A 24,364-nucleotide genomic window follows, 5' to 3' on the forward strand; every position below is an offset into this window, starting at 1 on the left:
CAGTTCAGGTCACCTGTCACAACTGTGCTCCCTCCCAGTTTTTTTGTGTATCTCCTTAAGGGCAGACCACAAACCACAAAAAAGTCCTTGCCTTAGGATGAACATGACAGCAACAACCAAAACACCAGTGTGTAATCGATGTTTTACTAAATCCCAAAAACACAGCACAATACCACCTAGGAAGAAGAAATTAACTCCATCCCAGCCAATACCATAACAGTTATATATGCTGTTTTTTTTCAAAGTAAGTTCTACATAAAGTCTATGATGTGATTTGATACCTTGAATTAATTAGTCATAAAATTGCTAAATTGATTTATTAGGCTAATGAGTCTTAAAGACATGAAATGGTGCTGTATTTCCAAGCTGTCTTCAGGGCGGTGGATGTGGATGTGCTGTGCTTGTTTCACCGGCACTTTTTTGAGCTGAGTAGAAACAGAGCTAAAACAGCTGAGCTTGGACACATCTGCTCTATGCTGATGTGAAAGCTGCATGTGAAAAGATGGTCACAGCTCTGCCTGCCTGGGTAGATAGCACCTGAGATAGCTAAAGTTAGACAAGTACTTTAGGAATCAAAAATTTATTACATAACATAGGGTTGTAGAACTTTCAGGAATAAGTTGATCTTGGTGGTATCTTACACATCTTTCCTTTTCCTGTCCAGTAAGCAAACTACACTTTGGCAAAATCTTTTTTCTTTCTCTTTATATTAGTGGAAAGGATGATGTACATACCTTTAGAAGTCTTTGAAGAATTCTTCTCAGGCTAAAGCCCCCAGCAAGGATACTTAGTAAACTTCAGAGTTTTAAATTTTTTTAAATTTTTCCTCAAAAAACCCAGTTTTTCTCTGGGATTTGAGAACACTTTTGTACAGAGACTTCTACAAGTGTAAGTAAATAATTTGGATGTATTTACATTGTGTTTCATTTTGGAGTACTTTCAGATGCAAGTTTCTCTAAATATATTAAATATCTCTTTCCATCTTAATATGTATTTTTCTTACTGTTAGTTGAGTTTAGAGAACGTTTCGACAAAGGAGACAAGGTTGCTGTATATGACAACTGGAGTTCTTCTTCAGAAAGTAGTTTCTGCCAAGAGCCTAACTGAGTTCACACATATTTTCATTGATGAAGTAAGTTGTTGGAAATAAGTTTAAATTTCGTATTAAGAAAGCTTTCTCTTTTGTTGCTCTTACCATGCAAGAGAAGAGCAGACATCTGCTTGTAAAGATGTTTTGTATAAGGTGTCTAAGCTAATACTTGTTGAAATAGGCTTGTCTCAGCATTCCTTTGAGCAACACGTTTAGAACTAAGGGTGTAGGGAGGGTTTTTGTGAGTGCTTAGCTTTCGATACAGGTGCCTTGAAATGTTTATTGAAATCTACCATGTGGAATTCAAGAACCTGTCTGGCTAGGCCTACTAGGAGGAGGCAGCTAGTTTTCACTCAGTTAGGTATTACAAAGAATTTCTGTTCTTTAGGGATAACCTGAAAAATATCCCTGTGAAAGTTCTGTCTTCTGCCTGGATTTACAGTTCATTCATGTGGATTCATTGTTATTGCTGTCAATTCATCAAAAAGCTAAAGAAAATATGCTTGTAGGTTTTTTGTAACTTGCATATTTTTACATGTTTCTGTGCTTACTTCATGTGGAAAGTCAGATGTCAAATTGTGCTTTCACAAACCATAAACGTAAATCACATATGAGATGTAGGACATCTTGGGATGTAGTGATACAGAAGAGGTCTTAGGGGGTTGTTTTGGAAGGATTTTTTGGTTTTTGTTGGTTTTTTTTTTTTCTTTCAGTTGGTTGGGGTTGATTTTTGTTTGTGGGGTTTTTTTTGGTTTGTTTGTTTGTGTGGGGTTTTTGTTTTTGTTTTGTTTTGTTTGTTTGCTTTGTAAGTGTTGGTTTTCATTTTTATTCCATTATGGTATTGTAGCTGAGAGCAACTTTAATTCTTGGATATTTGAGGAGCAGGGAGACAGTACTTGGTATACCATTAGACTGTTATAATAATAAGTAAGGCTGTCATGACTGCACTTGAAGTGGCATATTGGAAACCTGGAAGAGATTGAGCAGATAGTTACATTTTCATATGAAGAAACAGACGAAAGAATCAAAATAACTCCAAATCCTAAAGAATTGTACCACTTGTCTTCATGGAAAAGATTTGAGCACTTTAATGTATTATCAGTCTTGCAAACCTTGACATTTTAAAGCCAAAAATAAGGAAATGCAATACTGTCCCATTTCCCCAGCCAAAATTCTAGTCCCTCCTGTTCCCTGTATGCCACCTTTCTCCCCACATCTACAGAGATTGTGATCTTGAGCAAACAGGCACTGTTTTAACAAGCAGATGTTTTCCATGACATTTCTAATTGCAAGTCTTGGTACTCTTAGAGCACTGCAGACATTTAGGAGCATACCAAAACAAACCTAGACTAAAAATTGACTTCTTACAGCAAGACCTTACTGTCAGCCTGAAAACTGCCTTAGCTAAATTGTTTTTGTAATGGGACAGTATTGAATATAAGTTTATATTATGTTAGAATATGCTAATTACCTTACAGGACTCGAATGTTGAAGGCTGAGCTCCAGAAAAAGCTGCTGCACTTAAGATATTTAAACTGCAATTCAATAAAGGGATATGATCATCATGGATCATGTTGAAAGGTGTTTGCTGAACTGCAAGGAGCAAAGCTAGAAGGCATTGAGAATGTGGCACATCTATTCAATTTGCTTAGTTTTGAGACAAACCAACCTAGTCCCTTCTTAGATCATTTGTGATTTTATCAGTAGAGTTGATTCACTCAGCATCAGTACCACTTCAGGTGTTATTTGCCAACTCTAATAGAACCAGTGGCAGGAGCTGATGATTGGTTTTCTAGTCACTATTCCATGATTTTCATGACTTAATAGTGACATACGGTTTTCACAAAGGGTGCTGTAGTCATCTGAACAGCCTTGTTGGGATTTTAAAGTGATTAACATGCATAATCTCAGAAGGTGTTTTCTTCTATGAAAATGTATTGTTGTTCCAAGTTACAAAAACAAAGCATAAATTGAGTAGGAACATAAGAGATTTTCAGAAAGAAGATCATGAATTAATTAAAATTAAATTGTGGATAATGTCTTCCAGGTGCATGAGCGTACAGAAGAAATGGATTTCTTGCTCTTGATGACCCGTAAACTATTATATACAAATTCACGGTCTGTAAAGGTGGGTTCAAACTGAATTCTGCTGCTTTTTCTCACAAGAATATTTCTGCATGTTTTAAAGGATTTACAACAAATTGTTATGTTGTTATTTTGCACTAAAATATTATTTAGTTTGCTGCACTTCATAAGTAAGCAAGCTAAAGGGCACTCTTTTCCTGGCTGCTATAATATATTCTGAGAGACTTTTTTTTTCCCCCTCATGTTAAAATGCATTAGTTTCTAAAGCCTGCTTAAGGCTAAAAAATGCAAGATGGATATTTGACTAGAATTACTTATTGGGTATTGAGGGCAGTGCTTATCCTTGGTTAAATATGGTAGCATTAACTCCTGGAAACACTGAGCTTTTTTTGTTAAAGTGGGAAAAATAGCAGAAGACAAGAAATGCTGTATTGTAATTTCTGGGCAGAACTGGTGGTAAAACGTGTCTGAAATTTTTCTCTGCATGTTAGGCACTTGTGCTTTGTACTAAAGCAGATTTTACAGACATATAGCATGACATATTTAGTCTTTGTGTCAGCAATGAACTCTTTAATTAAATACGGGTGATGAAGTTAGGCTAACTCAGTATCTTTATGTGCAGCTATTTGGGACTGCAGTTATTTTGTGAGACTTTATGTGTCTTCAGTTAATTGTTTAATTAATGTGCCTTTTTCTGTTCAAAACAGACATAACTAGTTCTGGGTTGACTGTTTTTCTTGCCATTGGAAGGGAATCCATGTTCTTAAGTGCAGTCCTTCACATTGATTTGAACTTGGATAACTTGGTCTTTAGATCTTCCAAACATGCTGTCACTGAAAGTGGCCTTCCAGTTGGCATAGGGCATGACAGTGCTCTTCACATCTTTCACTTTTTAATCCCTTTTCATGCTGATAAGAAAACTCTCATCTTTAAATTCAGAGACAGTAATATGAAAGCCTTTTTTAGCGCTTGACTCTGCCTATTGAGAAGACCAATAATTTAATCAAACTGAGTTTGTGAAAAGTTTTCCCTTGATGCTAATTACCTGGTTGGTGTCAATGGCAAGAATCCCTACAGGCCCCATCATCGTTTCCTCTTAGAAAACATTTTTCTTTTATAGGTTCCTGAAATATCTTTTCCTTTTCCTTTATAATTCCATTTAAATCTCTCAAAATTGTCACTGGAAAATTTTATCCCTTTTATATTGTTCTCTGCAGTTGTTTCTGCAGATGACAGTTTCATACTGTATAAACCTGAGACAGTCTTACCTTTGAGGGAGAGGGAGGATGTCCCTTTGAATTTTTATTTTTTTTAATAGTGAAGAGGGGGGAACTCTTGATCTCAGTTTCTGGCTCTTAGCAGACCAAAACGGGTAATTCAGTTTGAATTTATGCACTAAGCCCAGTGTCTCCTAATTCATCCCTTTTCAGCCCCTTTTGAAAAACTGTGAAGGAAAGGGGTTTTGATCATGTGGCAAGTTCATCAGAACATGTAAGGTTTTCCTCCCAGCCTCCCTGGATTCATGAAACAAAAGAGTGCAAGGATACCTGTTTAAGAGGGGGAAACAAAACATGTATAACTCAGGATGATATGAAATACATGTGAGCTGTTTGTTTCCTGATCTGGACATTGCAGGCCTCAGAAGTAGCAGGTAATTCAACATTGCATCAACTAACAGGATGGCAAGAGCAATTCTGATGTACTGAGGGCAAGAACTACCTGCTGTGATTCACCTACCAGCTATGCTGAGTTTTCTGGCAGATGGCTGGTGAAGATTATTATTTTTAGATCACAGAACAGACATTGGATTGTTCTAAGGTTGATCTTACTGGGATAGGGTTGTTGCAAGGAAACTTGGCACTGTAAGAGGGACTCTACTGGGTCAGACCAAACAGTGCAGTTTCTAGTAGTGGCTGATAACAGTTTTTGGTATTATCTGGTGGGTCTGTAGACATCTCCATGCTGTACAAGTGGTTTTGGAGTGCTTAATCTTAAAGAACTGTCTGCTTTGATTACCTTCTATTCTGATGTGGTTATCTTCTGTGTTGGGGATATAGGCTTGTTGAATTTCTGCTTTAGGAGTAAATTAAACTCTTAGTTCAATTGGGTGATCCTTCAGGCACTCTGTTAAGAATCTCTCATTTCCTTTCAGTTTGGAAAGGCTCTGTGCAGGTTACAGAGTCCAAATTATAAAGACTGTCTAGAAGAAGAGGTAGTTTAATATTCCTTGCCTGTAATTGCATTTAGAATGATTTAGATTGGGTTTTGTTTCAGTAGCCTTCAGGGAAGGTTACATTTAGCCTGTTGTTCTGGCATAGGCGAGCCACTATCTGTTGAGGCACAAGGTAGTTCTTGCTGTAGTGGGACAGGTTTCATATAATATTTGCAGAATTATGTCCTTTCAGGATCATGTTAAATGACTTCATGGTTTAGTCTGCCATCTCTTGTGTATCTTTGCCTGTGCTTTGGAGCTGAACACTGTGGTACAACACCCACTTCATTAGCTTGCCTTCCTGTCCCTTTGTAAGGGAGATGTTCTTTGGATGTATTTTATGGCATTTTTGTTTTGGCATTTTATCAAGTGTACTGTATGGTTTTGGTTGAACTTTTACCATGTTGTCTGCCCTAGGCATCCAGCCTGAGCCATTCTCTTACAGGTGCTTACCTTTCTTCATGTGCTAGCTAGGGTTTCTTAAGCATTTAACGTGATTGTCTTAAATGTGCTTAGGTAACATACCTGTTGTAACCAAAATCAGACCATTTTAGCATAAAAAATATGTGGAGATTTTCATGTAGCATGTAGCATAATGTTTTATCTTTGCTATGCATTTTTTAACAGATAATATTGATGTCTGCTTCCATCAACTCTAAAGAATTTGCTGATTACTTTGCACTTTCGCTTCTTAATGGGCTGAATCCAGTCTGTGTATTTAAGGTGGAAGGCAAACCTTTTGCAGTTGAAGAATATTATCTTGATGATTTAAAGGACACTGTTGATTTCAAGGTAATGTAAATAATAATTTCATTTCTTTGGACAGAGTAAGAAAGAAATTGGAATAGTCAGTCCAACTGTGTAATAAAATTACAAATAACCAATTTTACATTACAGTTCTAGGTAAGAATTAATACTTTATGATAAAACAGGAGTCTTCTTACCAGCACACTAGTTTCTTTCATGTAACAGAAATGGAATGCAAAGTGCTGGGAATTTTAAGTAGTATGAGGCATTTTGTTCGGTAGCTTGCATTTAAGGTGAACAAGGTAAAATTCTGTGCAGAAAGTAACATATTAAGATTTTACAGATCTCTTTGAATATAGCTGAGAAAATCAGAATATTTCATGGGTTTGTCCATGTTGGTGTTATATATCCAAGGCAGGAAGTGCCAGGAAATAATGAAAATATGTTGGAATAACAGCTGCTTCTCAGATTCCTGGGTGGGCACTTGACAGCCAGTACGGCTGCACTGGAGAGCTGCTGCTCTGATGCCTGAGGAGGGTAGTAGTGGCTGAAGATTTGTTTGCTGTATCAATCTTAAGCTTATAAACTGCACAGATTTTGTTTTGAATACTTGGTTTGTAGAGCTCCTGACGTGCTATTTTATAGCAAGTATCTGTGTAGACATCGGATAATGAAGGAATTAATGTAAATACAAATTAATTTGTTGTCTGTGGTTTTATAATAGTGAAGGTTGTTTTACATTTGAAAAGCAGCTGTGTAGGAATTGATTCGAGTGAACTCTTCCAGTATTATGGTTCAAGGCAAAATAAACAGGTTAAAGCAAAGTACAACAAATGCACTCAGGCTTTAATTGTGACACTCACTCCAAAAACAACTGGGACATGGGAGTAATTATTGGTCAGTTTTGATAATTCAGAACACTATTATTACAATGAAGAAGATGAGAGATGCACTTGAATAGAAGCATGTGTGAACACTCTGTTACTATTTAGCTTTCATCCCTCAATTCTGCAGAAAATAAAGTAGTGACATAAAACAGGTAGTTTGAGAAACCCAAAAGATAGTTGTTTGTGCTGTACACAACACAGGCATTGGTTATGTCTTAAAACAGGCAAGCTAAAATAAAAGGCTGTCAACTGTTGAAGTTTTAATGCAACCAAAAAAAAAAATAAACTCAATTCTCATAGCAGTTGGCCCGTCAGTATTTATACATTAGTATGGCAGCTCAGATAGATAATGTGGAGAAGATTATGTAATACATGGGGTTTTTGTAAAAGATTTCTAATAATTACAACAAAAAGATAACGAAGAAATTCAGTAAGGAGTTTACTTCAGTCAAGCTGGATTTGTCATCACTGCCCTTTGAGCTGAATGTCAGCTTCCACACCTTTTACCTCAGAGATCATGAACAAAAGGAACTGCTTTCAATGCTTAGACCTTTTTTTTACTTTTCATTTTCTCTGTGTTTTTTTGGTTTTTTTAAAAAGTTTTCATCTGATTCTTTATCTTGTGTTGTCCTATCTATAGCCATTCTGTTTTTCAGCAGGACAAGGAGAGTATGTTTGTCCAAGAAGTTACTTGTGCCTTAGGGCAACAATAAAAGCACATAAGTGCTTTTGATTTTTTTTTTTTTGTATGTATGAAGAAATCGAATTGTAAAGCACTGATACTTGATCTCTATCCTGTTTCTTATGGTGCTGTGTGTGAAGATTTTCTGTGAATATTGGTTATAATTAAAAAATACTTAAAAACGTGGAAGGTCTAAGATTTGTGTAACATCTTAATAAAATGAAAGTGGAACGTGAATGTTAAGACATAGTTAATGAGCTAATGCTGCCATATGGAAGCAGGGGCACATCTTTCATTATGCTAAAATCACAATGAGTTGGATAACTGCCTGAGGTACAGGCTTCAGGCTTTAGTTCTTTGTTTTATTTTCACTTTTAAAAACCTGTAAAATTCACATAAAAGGATACTGCAGTTAAAAGTAAATGCAGTCTTTGCTCTTTAGATAAACAGGATTTTTCCAGGTTTCCTTTTGATTTTAAAATTAATAACTCTAAAACCAGATTACATATATCTTAACTCATTTGTTAAAGCATCTTGGTTGAAATCAGTTTAGTCCTTTGTAACTGTCTCTGTGCTGTGAGCAATGAACCTTTGTCCATTCTCAAAAAATCTTAAAATAATTGGATGTTACTGTATAAATGTAGAATCTTTTATGAATCCTGCAGAGCTCTTGGCTTTAATACATCATTTATTTCTGTGTGTGATGTTTTAAAACAATGCTTGAAAAAAAATTTTCTTTAGGGAGTTCTGACTTGGTTATTTAGTGAATTCATTGATATCAGTTGTGATTTGGAAGATAAATAAAAACACCATCATTATTTTTTCTTCTTTATGCCTGTTTGCAGTAAACCCTTTGCTGTGGCTTTACAGACATCTAGCTGAATCAAAGATAACGCTTTCCACGTGAATTGCTTCATTTGTAGGAAAGAGTAAGAGGGAAAGAAGCGAGAAACACTCTTCAGAGTAACATTGGCTTATCCTTGCCCAGATATTGGGTCATTTATAGGTGCTACTGTTTAATTTCTGAGCACAGGCTTATAAAAAGTAGTTTGTTCTGGCATAATGGGCTTTGTAAGCATGTTGTTCTGAATGTTTAACAGGATCATGATTCTGTCATATCAGCAACCCCTAAGCCCCAAGGAATCATTGAAACACAGGCTTCGTGAAAAATGCATCAAGGTTCTGTCTCTGGGCAATTCTAAAGCTGGTTGTGTAAGTGCTTTCCTGTTGTTGTGGATAGTATTGAAGATAGGAAATGGAAATTAATTGTATAGTTAACTCAGTGAGCAGACTTAAAAAAAAGAAGCAAAGTGTAAAAATGCAAAGCCATTTTTGGCTTTCAAAGGTAAAAACTTCGTATCACTGGAACTGGGGTCAGAGTCCTGAGACGGTAGTGAACTGCTGTCAAAAGCTATTTTGACTATGTTAGATTATTTTAGTCAGGTCTGACGGGGCTTTTGGATTTGCTGTTTGTCACGTTGTTACCTTTTATTAGGAGAGATGTAGAAGCTTTGTCATGCTACCGATTGTACCTTTAGTACTGTTTAACAAAATTGCAAAGACAAATTTGACAGTTGTTTAAGCAGGGATAATATGAACCCAAAAATCTTACGTTTGAGCAGCCCAGAAGAGATAAATCACTTAGATTTTTCACATATATTGGGGCATTAAAAAAAAGTATTCAAGTATTTTTGATAATTAATGTTTTCTGTTTTCTGATGGACTAATCAAGCTACACTGGAAGCCAGTGTAGAATGCAGTTGAGAAGCTCTGGGACTGACAGAGTTGTCCACCTGAAAAGTCTTCCCAGCTGATGGATTTCGAGGGGGATCAGAGAAGTGGAAAGAATATTATCCATTTCTTATAGATGGCTCTTTTTGATCTCCCAACCCATCCTCTGCCAGAAGAAAGTAGAATAATTTTCTCAGGGTTTTCAGAAAGGAGTCTTTCTAAAGACACCAAGGCGACCAGGATTCCATTAAGGGGTTGAAAGCTGAGGACAGAGGTTGCAGTAGCAAAAGCTGATTGATGTAAATCAGTGTTGCCAGATTGGTGATAGTAGCAGTGCTTTTGTGATTCTGTCATGAACTCCTTCAGAAAGAAAACTGGTAGAAAAATAGCTAATTTCATTGTTATAGAATCATAGAATCAACTAGCTTGGAAGGGACCTCCGAGATCATCAAGTCCAACCCTTGATCCAACACCACCGTGGTTACCAGACCATAGCATTAAGTGCCACATCCAGTCTCATCTTAAAAACCTCCAGGGACGGGGAATCCACCACTTCCCTGGATAGCCCATTCCAATGCCTGATTAGCCTCTCTGTAAAGAATTTCTTTCTAATATCTAACCTAAACCTCCCCTGGCACAGCTTAAGACCATGCCCTCTTGTCTTACTGATAGTTGCCTGGGAGAAGAGACTAACCCCAACCTGCCTACAACCTCCTGTCAGGGAGTTGTAGAGTGATGAGGTCTCCCCTGAGCCTCCTCTTCTCCAGGCTGAACAACCCCAGTTCCCTCAACCTCTCCTCACAGGACTTGTGTTCCAGTCCCTTCCCCAGCCTTGTTGCTCTTCTCTGGACCTGCTCCAGCACCTCAATGTCCTTCCTGAACTGAGGGGCCCAGAACCGGACACAGTACTCCAGGTGTGGCCTCACCAGCGCTGAGTCCAGGGGAAGAATCACTTCCCTGGACCTGTTGGCCACACTGTTTCTGATCTAGGCCAGGATGCCATTGGCCTTCTTGGCCACCTGGGCACACTGCTGGCTCATGTTCAGCTTCTTGTCAATCCACACTCCCAGGTCCCTTTCTGTCTGGCTGCTCTCCAGCCACTCTGTGCCCAACCTGTAGCGCTGTGCGGGGTTGTTGTGGCCAAAGTGCAGGACGTGGCCCTTGGCCTTTTTGAACCTCATCCCATTGGAATCAGCCCAACTCTCCAGCTTGTCCAGGTCCCTCTGCAGAGCCCTCCTGCCTTCCAGCTGATTGACACTCCCCCCCAACTTAGTGTCATCTTCAAATTTGCTGCTGGTGGACTCAATCCCCTCATCTAAATCATCAGTAAAGATGTTAAATAGAACTGGACCTGACACTGATCCCTGGGGGACACCACTAGTGACCGGATCCCAACTGGACACAGCCCCGTTCAGCACCACTCTCTGGGCCCGGCCCTCCAGCCAGTTCCTAACCCAGCACAGAGTGCCCCTGTCCAAGCCGTGGGCTGCCAGCTTTTTCAGGAGTATGCTGTGGGAGACAGTGTCAAAGGCCTTGCTGAAGTCCAGGTAATAGTTTAGATAGTTCAATTCTCTGTGATTTTTAGCTCTGAAACTCTTGGTGCAGTAACGAGTTTTCACTAGAATGAGGAGAAACCCTCAGAATGAAAGGTGAGCAACCATCAAACCCCACTTTATCTACAACAGAAAAATGTGTAACATTATATAGACCTTTTCCAAAGCATGTCTAGTTCATTAAACATTTGATTTCAGAACTGGAAAGGTATTAAGTTACTGTGTTTGCTCTGAAGACTTGATTGTTTGTGTTCTTAAATGTTACAGCCTTGAGTATGTCTCAGAATGCTAGAAAATAGCGTAGACAGAATCATCATGGTTCTGTTGTGTACAACAGAACAGTAATCCTTTGACAGGGTATGACCTAAAACACAAGATCCATTAAATGCAAAACCAGTTTAAATTAGTAAGGTACGTGATTTCTGTGCACTCAGGTAGAGACCTGCAGTATAGTAGCTGTGAGAAGCATTGTACCTTCCTTACACAAATTCCTCTCCTTGTCATCCTGTTCCCATGGGTTGTGATCACTCTCATGTGCTTAATGCTCCTGGATAAAGGAGTATGTCCTGCAAACTAATGAAGTGTGGCCTGGTGCTGATCTTAAGTAGGTAAATACCAGAAGTACTCCTTCAGCATAAAAATAGTTACATGCCTGAAGAAAAATGTCTGTTTAGAAGATAATGAGCGCTTCAGATGAAGTTACTTCATTGTACAGGCTTCTGTGCTGGATCAGTTTTAATTGAAAAGCACTTGACAAATTGAAATACATATGTGAGCTACAGTCTTTCTGCCTGTTAAACTGTGCTAACCTCAATACCTTCTTCTCCATACAGCTTCATTCTCAAAGCATTGGGGAACCAGTGATAAAAAAGAATATATATGATGTAGCAGTGTCTCTGATTGAGTCATTTGATGAGTTAGAGATGAAGAGGTAAGTTCAAGATCTGGAATCAGTGGTTCTTGGGGAAATGAGACACTAATTAAGCAGCAGCAGCAGCCCATGTATTATAGTTATTAGTGGTAACTTAATTTTACATGTATCTCTGCTTTTATTTTATATATTTGTTTGATTTCTACCCTGTGTTCTTGAAATACACTTCATGCCCTGGAGTGTAAGTGATCATTCAAGACAGCCATGTTGTATGAAAACTATATTCTTTGCTGTAGACTAGAGCCACATATTGTTTATATGAAGAATAAAACTGGAGCTACTATTTTGTATTATAAATTAAAACATATAATAACCCATGGGAAAAAAAAATTAAAACTAGGCATTAATTTTCACTGGCTGTTTAAGGCCTTAATGCAATTTGAAATAAGTAAATACTGATTTATGTTGCTCTCTGTATTTTGTAAATTGATGTCTGGTATCTGAAAATGTAATGAAGTTGCTCGTACAACTTTGATCTAACGTTGTGTATTAAGTTCAGGAATCTTTTTTGTTTCCATATATTCTAATAATCTATAAAAGTGTGTTGGAGAAGTAATTTTGGTTTGTAAGCTTAATTTTTTTCCTTTCAAAACAAGTATTATGTAAACTTTGATGTTTTAAGAAAATGTTAATTAAGCTCATTTGAGCAGTTATTAGGTGAACCACCAAAGTACAACTGTTCATGGAGGTACATAAATACAAAAAACTTGGTTCTGACTTTTTTACAATGTATAGTGGCTTCTAAGCTTTTTTCTTGGTTATTTCTTTTGATTTAATTAATTAAGCTGTTCTGCTGTAGTTTATAATAGCCAAATTATGCTACCTTTTACTGATAAGCTACCCTTAATAAGGAAACATGAAGGAATTAGCATTTCAGCTTTTGAATACTAAAAGGGCTAATATGCACATTATGTACCTTCCAGTAAAAACTATGCTTTCTGTTTACTATATAGTTTTAGAGTAGAGACTGAAAAATACCTGAAAAAATTTTACACCAGGAATGAATACAGCAGAACAATGTGAGTTCTAAATTCTCTTAAGGTGATTTTGACTTGCAACAGATCAGTCGAAGATGTCTCCCTTCACGTCTGTCATGACCTGTAGTCACTTGATAATAGTGGTTGAGATTTGTGCTTGTTTGGCTTTTGTTCAAGGTGTCCAGTGGTATTTTTAGAATACAAGGGTATTACAGATACTTAAAAAAATTACTGAATGAGTTTGCATATCATTATGCAGTAGTATACTAGTATACTGTGTTTTGAGTTTAAGGTCTTTGGTAACCTAATTCTGATTAATTTCATTGCTGAATAAGAATGTTTCTGTTTTGACGTAGTTTTGAGGAAAAAGTTAAACCTAATGCTCTAGTTGCAATGTATATACTGTGCTTTTCAGAAAATGTAGTTGCATGTAGTGGTTTGAATTTCATTTCTTCAGAAGTTTAAATAATGCATGGTACAAAAAGTGTGCAGTTCTGCTTGTTCTTTCAGAATAAAATAACTTGGGGTAATAAAGTTAGACTGGGGTTGTAAAACTAATGAAACTTCACATTCTTGTTAGGGAGGAAAACAGCTTGAGGGATGCATTGGAGCGTGGCAGTGTGCTAGTGTTTTTGCCAGGTGAGTATACATCTAATACGTCACCTGAAGTCAGGTGCCAGCCATATAAAGAATGCATAAAGATTTCACATCCAGTTGCTTAAACTGCATTTGCCTTTCCTGAAAATTGCAGCAATCCTGTACTGCAGTTACAGAATAATTTCATTTTTAATATCCAACCAGGGAAACTCTGTGTTGTGCAGATTTTGAAAATGGGGCTTTTGAAATTGAAGTCTCAATAAGAAGTAAACTAGTTTCTCAGAAATGTTTATGTCTCTGCAGGTATTCAGGAACGTAGCAAAAATCCCTTAGTCATAGGATTTCCCCTGGCAGTGAAATCCATGACCCAGAGTATGGGCATTGCAGCTTCCAAAGACAAGATGGCTAAGGCAGAAATAGGGGGTTTTTTTCTGTTGACCCTGGTCTTTGAAAGAACTTGTTTTGGCTGAAGTAGCCTAAACCAGACATTCAGCATGTGGTGAGCACTGTCAATTGTAGGAAACTGATATGAGGGCTAATAATGGGATGTTGTCAGATGACCTTTATATCTGCTGTTGCAATTTCACTTTAATAAGTGTAAAATTAATGCAGAATGGCTCTTGAAAAATTGACTCACTGTTTCAGTGACTCATTATTATATTTGCTGTTTAACTCTTCTGCCATTTATTATATGGTGAAAGGGAAGTAAGAGTGAAAGTCAAATAAGAATTGAAATAGGTGTTTTAGAATTGTTAGTGATGACTAAAATGAATACAAACTCAGGGTTACTTTTTCCCTAGGTTTGGCTGAAATAAGATACATGCATTCATGCCTCTCAGATAAGTTTAAAAGGTAAGTTAGACCACATTTGTTTCAGTTTAGTTAAGCTTGAACATGAGTTTTTTAGCTATATGAGTTCTAAGTACATAATAGGATTTAGCACAGAAGTGTAATCAACTTTTATATTCTTGCACTAATATGTTTTCTTTAGGTGGCAAGTGTACCCACTTCACTCATGTGTGACATTAGAGGAACAAAATGAAATATTTTTGGCTACAGTTCCTGGCTACAGAAAAGTAAATATTGTTGAATCATTACTTTTTTTAAAGCGTGTGAAACCTTTTGCTAGAGTAGTAATAGCAAATAATAATGTATATAAGTAATATTGGCTGTTCTAACTCAGATCATTTTGTGAGTACAAAGCAGTTTTGTTCTTCAGTGTGTGAACTGATTGCCTTTCTTACCAAGCTGTTGTTTTAACTGGTGTTTGGACCTGAAGAGAAGTGCGGTAACGGGAAGTTATCCTTAGACTGTTGTGTGATGCTCATTTTATCCTTCAGAGTAGTTTGTGCATGTTGATTCTTGCACCTGTATGACAGTAGTATGCTGCTGGTGGCACTGAATGGCAAAGTAGTCCCCCGGTTTGGGGGACTCTTACCTGCTTTGTCCCCACATTTTGGCTGTTGTCTTGGTCTTCTTCCCCTGCTATCACTAATAAAATATTGCTGCTGATAGTATGAGGTTTTGTTATGGCAAAGGCATAAGGAAATATTTCCATTCTTCCTCTATATTTTCCTATGCCATACTACTTTATTACATTTTTCCTAGTTTGGAACAAGAAAATAAAGTTTTCTTGTATTGCCTTGTGTCATATTGCTTTTTTAAGTATACAGAGTAGAAATGCTGTGTTGCCACTATATTTATATTTCTTCGTAGCAAATTGGGTTTTTCATGTAGAAACATTAACATCAGTATTTTTCTTTATGCATTCATTGCTCATTTTTTGCTTCAAAACTCAGATTATTCTAGCTACCAACATAGCTGAGAGCTCTATAACAGTTCCTGATGTTAAGTATGGTAAGTCATCTAAATCTTGTAATTCTGTATACGCTGTATTTGGAATATTTTCCTTACTTGTGCTAGGTTAAGTCTCCACAACGTCATTTTACAGAGTGTTGCTGTTGGAGGGGAATTTTGGCAGTTGTTGAATTCTTGCTTTCTCAGTGGAGAACAGAGAAGTCTGAATATACGAACAAATAGAGCTACTCAGTGGGGGTTGGTTTTAATCTTCACTGGGGGAGGTAATTTTAAATGCAGTAACAAACAGAATCAGACCTCATGTCACAAAGTTAAGCTTTTAAATCACATTCTGACTACCTTTTGAAATAAATGCATCAGTTTAACCAGTTCTGATACAGAATTTCTAAATGCAGAAATGATTGCCTTTTAATGGTTGTCATCTACACTAATTCTTCGTTATATTTACGTTAAAAAAATCTCTTCCCAGTTCTGTTAGCATTCAGAGTATCCTGAGTCTGTTTTTTTATATATCTGGTGTTCTGTTTATTGCTATTCAAGTTATTTAAACTTTCCTTTTCTGATAGTACAAAATCAGCCAATATTTCTTTCCACTGCCATGAGGATAAGTTGTTTCATAATGTACTATTTCTTTTCTTAATTGCAGTGATAGATTTCTGCTTAACTAAAGCTTTGGTTTGTGATAAGGAAACTAATTACCAAAGTTTGAGACTTTGCTGGGCATCTAAAACAAACTGTAATCAAAGAAAAGGTAAGATGACAATAGGTAATGCAAAGGAATTTTAGAAGCTCACTTTCATGGAGAATTCTGTGTTGCTTTTCATTTTATTAACAGTAAAAAGAACAGACTGTTTTTGCCACTAATAGTTGATAATTCTTTACCATGTCAGGATATAAAAATGTGATTAAACAACTATGCATGAGTGTTTTATTTTGCTCGAGTATTTTTTTTCAGGGGAACGTTTTGTATTTTATTAAAAAATATTTAAATTTATGAACCATAAATGGATCATGGATTCTTCGTTATTTAATAGTAATTTTTTTATTATGGGCCATTTTTAAAAAGGGGAGATAGGTACTGCTAGGTATTTATTAACTGCTTATGAGTTCCAACAGTAAAAGAAACTTTCATATCTATGTGTCACCATGAAATCAGTTGAAATATCCACAGCAGAGTCTCTAATTTAGACCAGTGTTCATAGCATAAGGCTAAATAAGATTTGATATTGACTATTCTAGTAAGACAGTACTCTTTAATATCAACATATTTTAGTTTCAGTCAAAAATGGTACTAAATAAATGAATAACAGTGACATCTTTAGATGTAAAAATATCACCCTTCTTAAATATTATGAGGACTTCTGATTACAACTGGGTGCCAGGTGCCCACGAAAGCTGCTCTACCACTCCCCTCTCCTTGACTGGATGGAGGGGGAAAATGATGACAGAAGGCTCAAGATTTGAGTTGAAGACAGGGAGATCATTTAGCAATTACCATCCCAGGCAAAACAGACTCAGCTTGACGAAAGTAGTTTAATTTTATTACCAAACAATGGTAATGGGGTAATGAGAAATAAAACTGAATCTTAAACACTTTCCCCCACTTCTTCGTTTTTCCCAGGCTTGGCTTCACTCCCAGTTTCTCTGCCTTCTCCCCCCAAGTGGTACAGGGGCATGGGAAATGGGGATTGTGGTCAGTTCATCACACATTCCCTCAGCTGCTGCTTCCTCCATGGACTTCTCCAATGAGTCCTTCCCAAGGGCTGCAGTTCTTCACAAACTGCTCCAGTTTGGTTCCTATGGGGTTGTAAGTCCTGCCAGCAAACCTGCTCCCAGAGTGGGCTTCTCTCTCCATGGGGCCGTGTGTCCTGCCAGGAGCCTGCTCCAGTGTGTGTTTCCCACAAGGTCACAGCCTCCTTCAGGCATCCACCTGCTCTGGGATGGGATCCTCCATGGGCTGCAGGGGCGCAGCTGCCTCACCGTGGTCTTCACCACGGGCTGCAGGAAAATCTCTGCTCTGGAGTCTGAAGCACAGCCTGCCCTTCCTGCACTGACCTTGGTGTCTGCAGAGCCGTTTCTTTTTCATATTCTCACTCCCTTCCAGTTGCTATTGTGCAGCAGGTTTTTTTCCCCTTCTTAAATCCCTTATCCCAGTGGCGCTACTACCACTGCTGATGGGCTTGGCCTTGGACACTGGTGGGTCCATCCTGGAGCTGGCTGGCATTGTCTTTGGACATGGGGGAAGGTTCCAGCAGCTTTTCACAGAAGCCCACCCCCTATCAAAACCTCACTGTGAAACCCAATACACAGCTTTATTTCCATTTGGCTCAGGGTCAGTGTAGTTTATAACAACCAGCCAATATGCAACCAGTAGCAGCAGCAATTTGTGTAGAAGACTTGGACTTTGCATGTGACTTAAGAATATGGCCTAATTCTCTAGTGGAGTGGAGTATCTCACTGAGAGGAGTACCCTTTAGTGCCTTGAAGTAGATGGTGTTTGGATTTGTGAAGATAGACTTCTGAATCATTGTGTTTTCTGTAAATAGTAGATCATAAAGATGTCTTGCTGTTTGTCATTGTATCTTAAAAGTTGTTTATATAGAAGATTTTTTTGCTAGCAATAGAGTCAAATAGGAAATGCCTGTTCAACTGAGAAAAATGGATGTTCATTTGAGGGCAGTTATGTGAAGGAGGTATTTGAGTGAAATACTTACGTAACTCTTTTGTTAGCTACTGCTACTTTGAAGGAAAAATGTTTTCATCCTACCCTTATCTGACCACTGGGCCTGTCTGCTGCAAGGGAGCAGAACGCTGCTCAGCCTGCAGCATCAGCTGTCGTTTGCTGCTCAGCTGCCCAGAGGGTTTGTAGATGGATGGGTTTGGGCACTTTACAAAGTGGTGATTTGGGTTTTTTTTTCTGTGAAGGTCGTGCTGGACGAGTTTCCAGAGGGTATTGTTACAGGCTGGTGTGGAAAGCTTTCTGGACAAACTTTATTCCAGAGAAGTCAGAACCTGAGATACTGGTAAGACCTTTGGGTTTAGGGTTAGGAATATTAAGGGGTTTTTTAATGCATGCGATCATAGCAGAGAAGAAAAAGGTTTGCTTTATTTTTCCTGAAGACAGTGTACAATTGGATAGATTACTAATGGCTGTAGCAATGAGTAGAAAACTAACAGACAAAGACTATTCCACATAGTTTTCTTATAGAAGGAGATGCATTAAACCAATAAAATCAATGTGGATTAGAAATAAGCAATCTGCTCAAAACAAAAATAACCTTAGTTACACAAAATTAATTTCAGGTTTTGCAAATTGTAAATTTTAACCTATTTTTCATATAAAACACTTTGTCACACTTCCCATGGGGAGAAAGTAAAAATAATGTTGTCTTCCCTTCAGCGTTGCCCGTTGGGAAGTACGGTCTTAAAATTAAAAAAGCTTGATATGGGGGAACCAAAAACCTTACTGGCAACAGCTCTTTCTCCACCCAATGTAGATGACATCGAACGTACCATAGTTCAGCTGAAAGAGGTAGGCTTCCTTTTAGTGTTGTTAAAATCAAGGTAATAGAAATGTACTGTAGAAGTGGTTTTCTTGGTATTTAAGGTAGTAGTAGCCTTAATTGGAACCTCAAATATTAACTATGTCTAGAGAATATTTTCACACGTTGGACTGTTGTTTGGTTCCCATCCTCTTGAGCATAATTTCTGTAATTTACTTCATTGGAGTAATGGTACTTGTGAACTAGCATCTATGGTGAGACAGAATAGAAAAATGGGAAGAAAAAGATATCTTGAACTCTGTAGATGCTATTGTTTGTTAAGTGAATAAGTAATAAATCACACTTTTACACCTTATGATGTGTAGGGGTCAGCCTGAAGATACCTCTACAAGTAAGTTGGTGACCTTGCTTTTCAATTATAAAGTTGATAAGGGGTAGAATCTTTATTCATTACATTTTTTTATTTTCCAAAGTGCATAAGAAATAATATTTTTATCATGTGTAGCTTGCTTTTATATCCAGTATAGATAGTAGCTTTGGTTTCCAAAGTACTAGGCTTCAAAAATTGTTTTGGATTTACTAAGTCAGCTTTTACAAGTGAACGAATTTTAATTTCTTTAGCTGGGAGCACTTGCCTGTGTGCAAACAGGAGAAAATCTGAATGATGGTGAGCTGACTTTCCTAGGAAGAGTATTGATACAGTTGCCAGTGGACCTGCATCTTGGAAAATTGATAGTGCTTGGGCATGTCTTCGGGTGCTTAGAGGAGTGCCTTATTATAGGTAACTGAAAGAACAACATGTGAGAACATTTCTCTAAAACCAAATGATTTGCAAGTTTTCATTTTGATTTGTTTTTGTTGCAGCTGCAGCACTGTCTTTGCGGAATTTTTTTGTAGTACCTTTCAAAGAGCATGTTGATGGATTCAGGTAGTAACCCAGATGTTTTACGAATTCTTAACTACATTTGGGAGCAGAGGGCAAAGTTGATGACTCACTATTATGTTCTGTCATGAGTCTCATGTTCTGTTCAATTGCCAAGCAGTGCAAAAAGCTTTTCCAGATAGCCAAGATACTGGAATCTGTTTATGTATGAACATAAATCACTGAGCTAACTCATCCTTTCCTGAGCACAAGGCCCCATTGTTCAGCTTGGCCTTTCTGATGTGAACATGTGGCAATGTCTATTAAAATGTTTTTTAAAATAGCAAGGACGGTTTTTTATTACTACTCTGCCCATACAAAGCATCTCCTTCAACAAAGAGATGTGAATAAGATCAAATAATTACAATAAGTGTATCAATCTTGTTTACATTAAAGACCTGGAAGGTGTTACTAATGTAACATTCTGAGCTGCATAATACATGCAATATTTGAAAAAAATATTGTTGATAATACTTTTTTTGTATTGCCAGGAAGAAAATGGGTTTTGCTGGGAATAGTAAGAGTGACTGTATTGCAACTGTGAATGCGTTTAAGGTAAGTCTTCGGGCTTAGATTACAGTGAAATCTGATAGACCGAGACACAGATTCTCATCTTTGTAGGATCAGGGCAACATTTGTGCTTTGGAGTTGTTATAAACTTCAAATTACTCTAGCTACTTATTGATATTTTTTGCAGGCTGTGTCCTACTGTGTAACACTATTAGTTCTGATTGTCTCTATTGTAATAGCAAAAAATAAAATGCCAGAGATGCGGTGATATTTGTTGATCTCTTTTAACTAAGGATATTGGGACTAGTAAATTCTGGTACAGAATAAGTTTGGTGACCTTTCCCCAGACTTCTTAGCTTTGACTTTGTGATGTATTTTTTTTTTTTATGTTGTGCAAATGTCATTTTTTATATGCTTGGCTGCTTGGTCGGCCAGTACCATGGACAGGGATCGATTCCTCCAGGTACAAACAGAGCTGGTACAGTGTAGGGAAGACTCAGGCTAGAGGAACTTATTATTCAATATTTTACATTATGCATCATTTGGCATGTTTTGTAATCTAGGGACTCCAAAATCTTCAGCTGCAAATTTAATTTATTCAGTTCTTTAAATATGTTGTCCTTCAGTGAAAACTGACTTGTTTTTCTCTACTCTGCTGTCAGAATTTTATGAAGCACACGTGGGCATGCATGCCACATGTATCCACTGATCCTGAGCCTGAAAAATAATCTTTTCTGAATTCCCCTTATCCTATTCCATATTATATTTCCTTCATGTCACTTGGTAATTATGCCCTCTTAATCTCAAGATGATATTTCTATAAATCAGTATGTTGTCCTGGAGAATAAATACAAACATTCAGACAGAGCTTCCAGTGCAGTATCTCTGTGTGTCAGTGATGTGAAAGCTTTGTTTTGAATGGCTGAGTATCAGAAAAATACAAGTAAGTTCTGGAAGGTTTGTTTTCAGATTCCCTGGTTCAGAATAGATTTTTTCCAGCGTAGCCTCTATCAAGATAGGGAAATGCAGTCTAATTATTCAACTATGCCAATAGTCAGTGTCCACAGCAAGCTGGAAAATTGCATTATGAGGTCTCAGACTAGAAGAAGTGGATTCTACTGCCATGTCATAGATTTCCTACCTAATAATGAACTTATTTTTATTAATATGTAGGGTATGTTAACTTCCCTTCCAGCCGTGTTTTCTGGGAGGCATTTGCATCAGAACTGTAATCAAAATCAGTCAGTTCACTTACTTTTGTCCCAAAGTGAGGAGGAAAACAAAGGTTCTGAAAGTAGTCTGCTTTATTACAGTGTCAAATTAAAGCATCCAGATTGTTCTGTTAATTTATGAACGTTTTCGTGTGCTTTAATACTCTATCCCTTTCCTGTCAGAAAACTAGGTGGAGGGCCTGTTTATATATGGCTGTGTTATGAGGTGGCTGTTGTACCTCTCCCAACACAAATTGGGACTTACTCCCTTAAAACCTTGGAACATAACTTGTTCAGTCTCCTTTGGAATGCATCAAGATGCAGAAATTCTAAGCTATGTCCAGAAATTTAGTGACTTAAATGCTGTGTCTCCAGTTTAGCTGCTGGAGCTGGTGGCAAGTTTGAGGCAATATATGTAATTACAGTTTATGCAGTAGTGCCTAAACTCCTTTTCAGTCTGACTTGAAGGCAGAACAGTTATCTTCCTACAGAAATTGTTATTCTTTAGTGTGTCATGGTACAACATTTATGACCCTGCCACACTTTAAGCCCAGCAGTAATGCATTCTAGAATTACATTTTGCAGCCACACCACTTTGTGTGCTCTCATATGAGCAGCAGAAGACTCAGATTTCTTGCCCATCCTCAAAAAAAAATAGAGTAAGACTGTTCATAAGAATGAGAAGTATTTATATCTGCTTAGGAATCAACCAGACAAGCATCGCGTTAGACTAAAATCATTAAATAATTAGGCTGGAAGGATCTCAGGAGGTGTGTAGTCCAGTCTCCTGCTCAGAGCAGGTTCATCAGTGAGGTCTGTCAAGGTTACTCAGGGTTTTTTAGGCAACATCTTCAAAAACCTGATCTAAGCTGGCCCTGCTGTGTGAAGTGTTGTAACAACTGATCTGAAGAAGTCTCCTCCAACCTAAATTGCTGTGATTCAGATTTTCTTACATTCTTTTGTGCTGAAATAGTTGTAGTTTGTGATAGTCCAGGTAAATTTTTGGTTTTTAAAATGGTATTAAAAGTTATCTTCAGTATTGATATGGAAGAAACCTTCATAGTTTTAAGTGTTATATTAGTATCTGTAATAATTATTACTAAAGCACTACATTTTGTGTCTGAATACTTCACCACTTCTTTCTTAGGCATGGCAGGCCTTCAAACAAAAGGGGAAGCTGAGACATCCCAAGGTTAGTTGTATTTCTTCTTTTCTGTTCAAGGTTGGTGACTTAAGTGCTGGAGTATTTGACATTCTTAGTATGGAATTTTTGCTAGCAAACCTTATTTATAATAATTATGATTTTTCATAAGTAAATAGAAGCATAGGCTTTGAGGGAAAATGAGTCTTTGAATCCAGTGCAGAGTTATTTGAAGACAATCCCTTATGTAGTCCCTTTCACAGATGAATCAACAATGGCTAGAGGGTTTGAAATCCAAGCTAAAAAGGGAAATTGAGCTGTAGTTGAAAGAAACACTTTTAATACACATAAGTGTCTCTTTTTATTTTTTTTAAACACACAGATTTCTGCCCTCTCAAAACACCCTGAAAGATGGAAGATGTTTATGTGCATCAGTCACAAAAAAACAGTAGTATGCACACAATAACTGCCTCTAGTCTTTCTTTTATGTGTATAAGATAAAACCTCTTTTATTTCTCTGCTTCTTTTAGAGCATAGTATCTTTTGTGGGTACCAGTGCATTACATACACCAAGTTATAACAAGTAGCCAAGATGGCCAGAATCTGTCTGATAAAGTTATGCATTCAGATAAAGAAGTTCTGGATTTTATGGAAGTGTGCCTGGATGGCCATGAAGGCCAGTGGCATCCTGGCTTGTACCAGCAATATTGTGGCCAGCAGGACCAGAGAAGTGATTTGTCCCCTGTGCTTGGCACTGGTGAGGCTGCACCTCAAATGCTGTGTAGAAAGTACTGTAAGATATTGAAGTGTTGGAGTATGTCCAGAAAAAGGCAACTGAGCTGGGGAAGGGTCTGGAGCACAGGTCTTACACGGAGCAGCTGGGGGAGCTTGGGGGTGTTTAGTCTGGAGAAACGGAGGCTCAGAGAGGACCTTGTCACTCTCTCCAACTACCTGAAAGGAGGCTGTAGTGAGGTGGGGATTGGCCCTTTCTTCCGAGTGGTAAGAGGAGAGGAAATGGCCTCAAGTTGTGCCAGGAGAGGTTTAGGTTGTATATTAGGAAAAATTTCTTCACTGAAAGCATTGGAAAAGGCTGCCCAGAGGAGTGGTGGAGTCACCATCTGTGTGAGTGTGGCACCTGGGGACATGATTTATTGCTGAACACGGCAGTGGTGGGTTAATGGCTGGACTTGATGATCTTGGAGTTCTTTTCAAACCTAAGCATGCCTACGATTCTCTTCCTGTCCATCTTAAACTAGATTTTGTAGTAGCAACACAGAGGAGTTGGACTTGGGGGTTTATATGAAAAATTTACATGACCCACAGCTGCACTAGTGGTAACCAAAGTATAGTTTTAGTCAAATATATAATTGTCTTATGTTTTCATACATGTCATAATACTTAATATGAATGCAAAGAGTGCTGTGAAATTACATTACGTTCATCCATTGCTATATGTAATTACTATTTGCATCCACACAGAAGAGTATGAGAGAAAGCTTACTAGCAGTAGAAGAAACAAGTTTCTAACTTTCTTTTTCAGGAAGAGTATGAGTGGGGTCGATCAAATTGTATTCATGTCAAGAGGATGAAAGAGGTAAGATTAAATAGGTAAACAGTTTTAAAAGAAGAAGGACTTCCCTTGTTTTCTGGAAATGTTAAGATCTTAGATAAGCCTACTGTGTTATATATCTATCAATATATACGTATATTTTCTTGAAATGATGTATGAATTTAGATGAAAGCAGTTTTCCTTTTGTTTAGGATGAA

General features: G+C 37.6%; 1 protein-coding gene across 2 annotated transcripts in view; it reads left to right on the top strand.

Moving 5' to 3' along the window:
- Positions 1–24,364, top strand: part of TDRD9 (tudor domain containing 9) — a 73,886-nt gene that overhangs the window by 29,007 nt on the left and 20,515 nt on the right. The window contains exons 5-20 of one of the 2 annotated variants that reach the window (XM_027674081.1): positions 1,010–1,132; positions 3,138–3,218; positions 6,015–6,179; positions 11,821–11,918; positions 13,476–13,534; positions 14,293–14,344; positions 14,484–14,568; positions 15,292–15,349; positions 15,957–16,061; positions 18,236–18,333; positions 18,711–18,842; positions 19,435–19,594; positions 19,678–19,741; positions 20,227–20,290; positions 22,604–22,648; positions 24,138–24,191. In XM_027674081.1, the coding sequence (XP_027529882.1) occupies positions 1,010–1,132; positions 3,138–3,218; positions 6,015–6,179; positions 11,821–11,918; positions 13,476–13,534; positions 14,293–14,344; positions 14,484–14,568; positions 15,292–15,349; positions 15,957–16,061; positions 18,236–18,333; positions 18,711–18,842; positions 19,435–19,594; positions 19,678–19,741; positions 20,227–20,290; positions 22,604–22,648; positions 24,138–24,191 (1,443 nt within the window). The remainder of the gene's footprint in view (positions 1–1,009; positions 1,133–3,137; positions 3,219–6,014; positions 6,180–11,820; positions 11,919–13,475; positions 13,535–14,292; positions 14,345–14,483; positions 14,569–15,291; positions 15,350–15,956; positions 16,062–18,235; positions 18,334–18,710; positions 18,843–19,434; positions 19,595–19,677; positions 19,742–20,226; positions 20,291–22,603; positions 22,649–24,137; positions 24,192–24,364) is intronic. The other variant, XM_027674082.1, reaches the window with a different exon arrangement.

The sequence above is a fragment of the Neopelma chrysocephalum genome, unplaced genomic scaffold (assembly GCF_003984885.1).
Source record: "Neopelma chrysocephalum unplaced genomic scaffold, ASM398488v2 Primary Assembly neopelma1_24, whole genome shotgun sequence".
NCBI classification, from domain to species: Eukaryota; Metazoa; Chordata; class Aves; order Passeriformes; family Pipridae; genus Neopelma; species Neopelma chrysocephalum.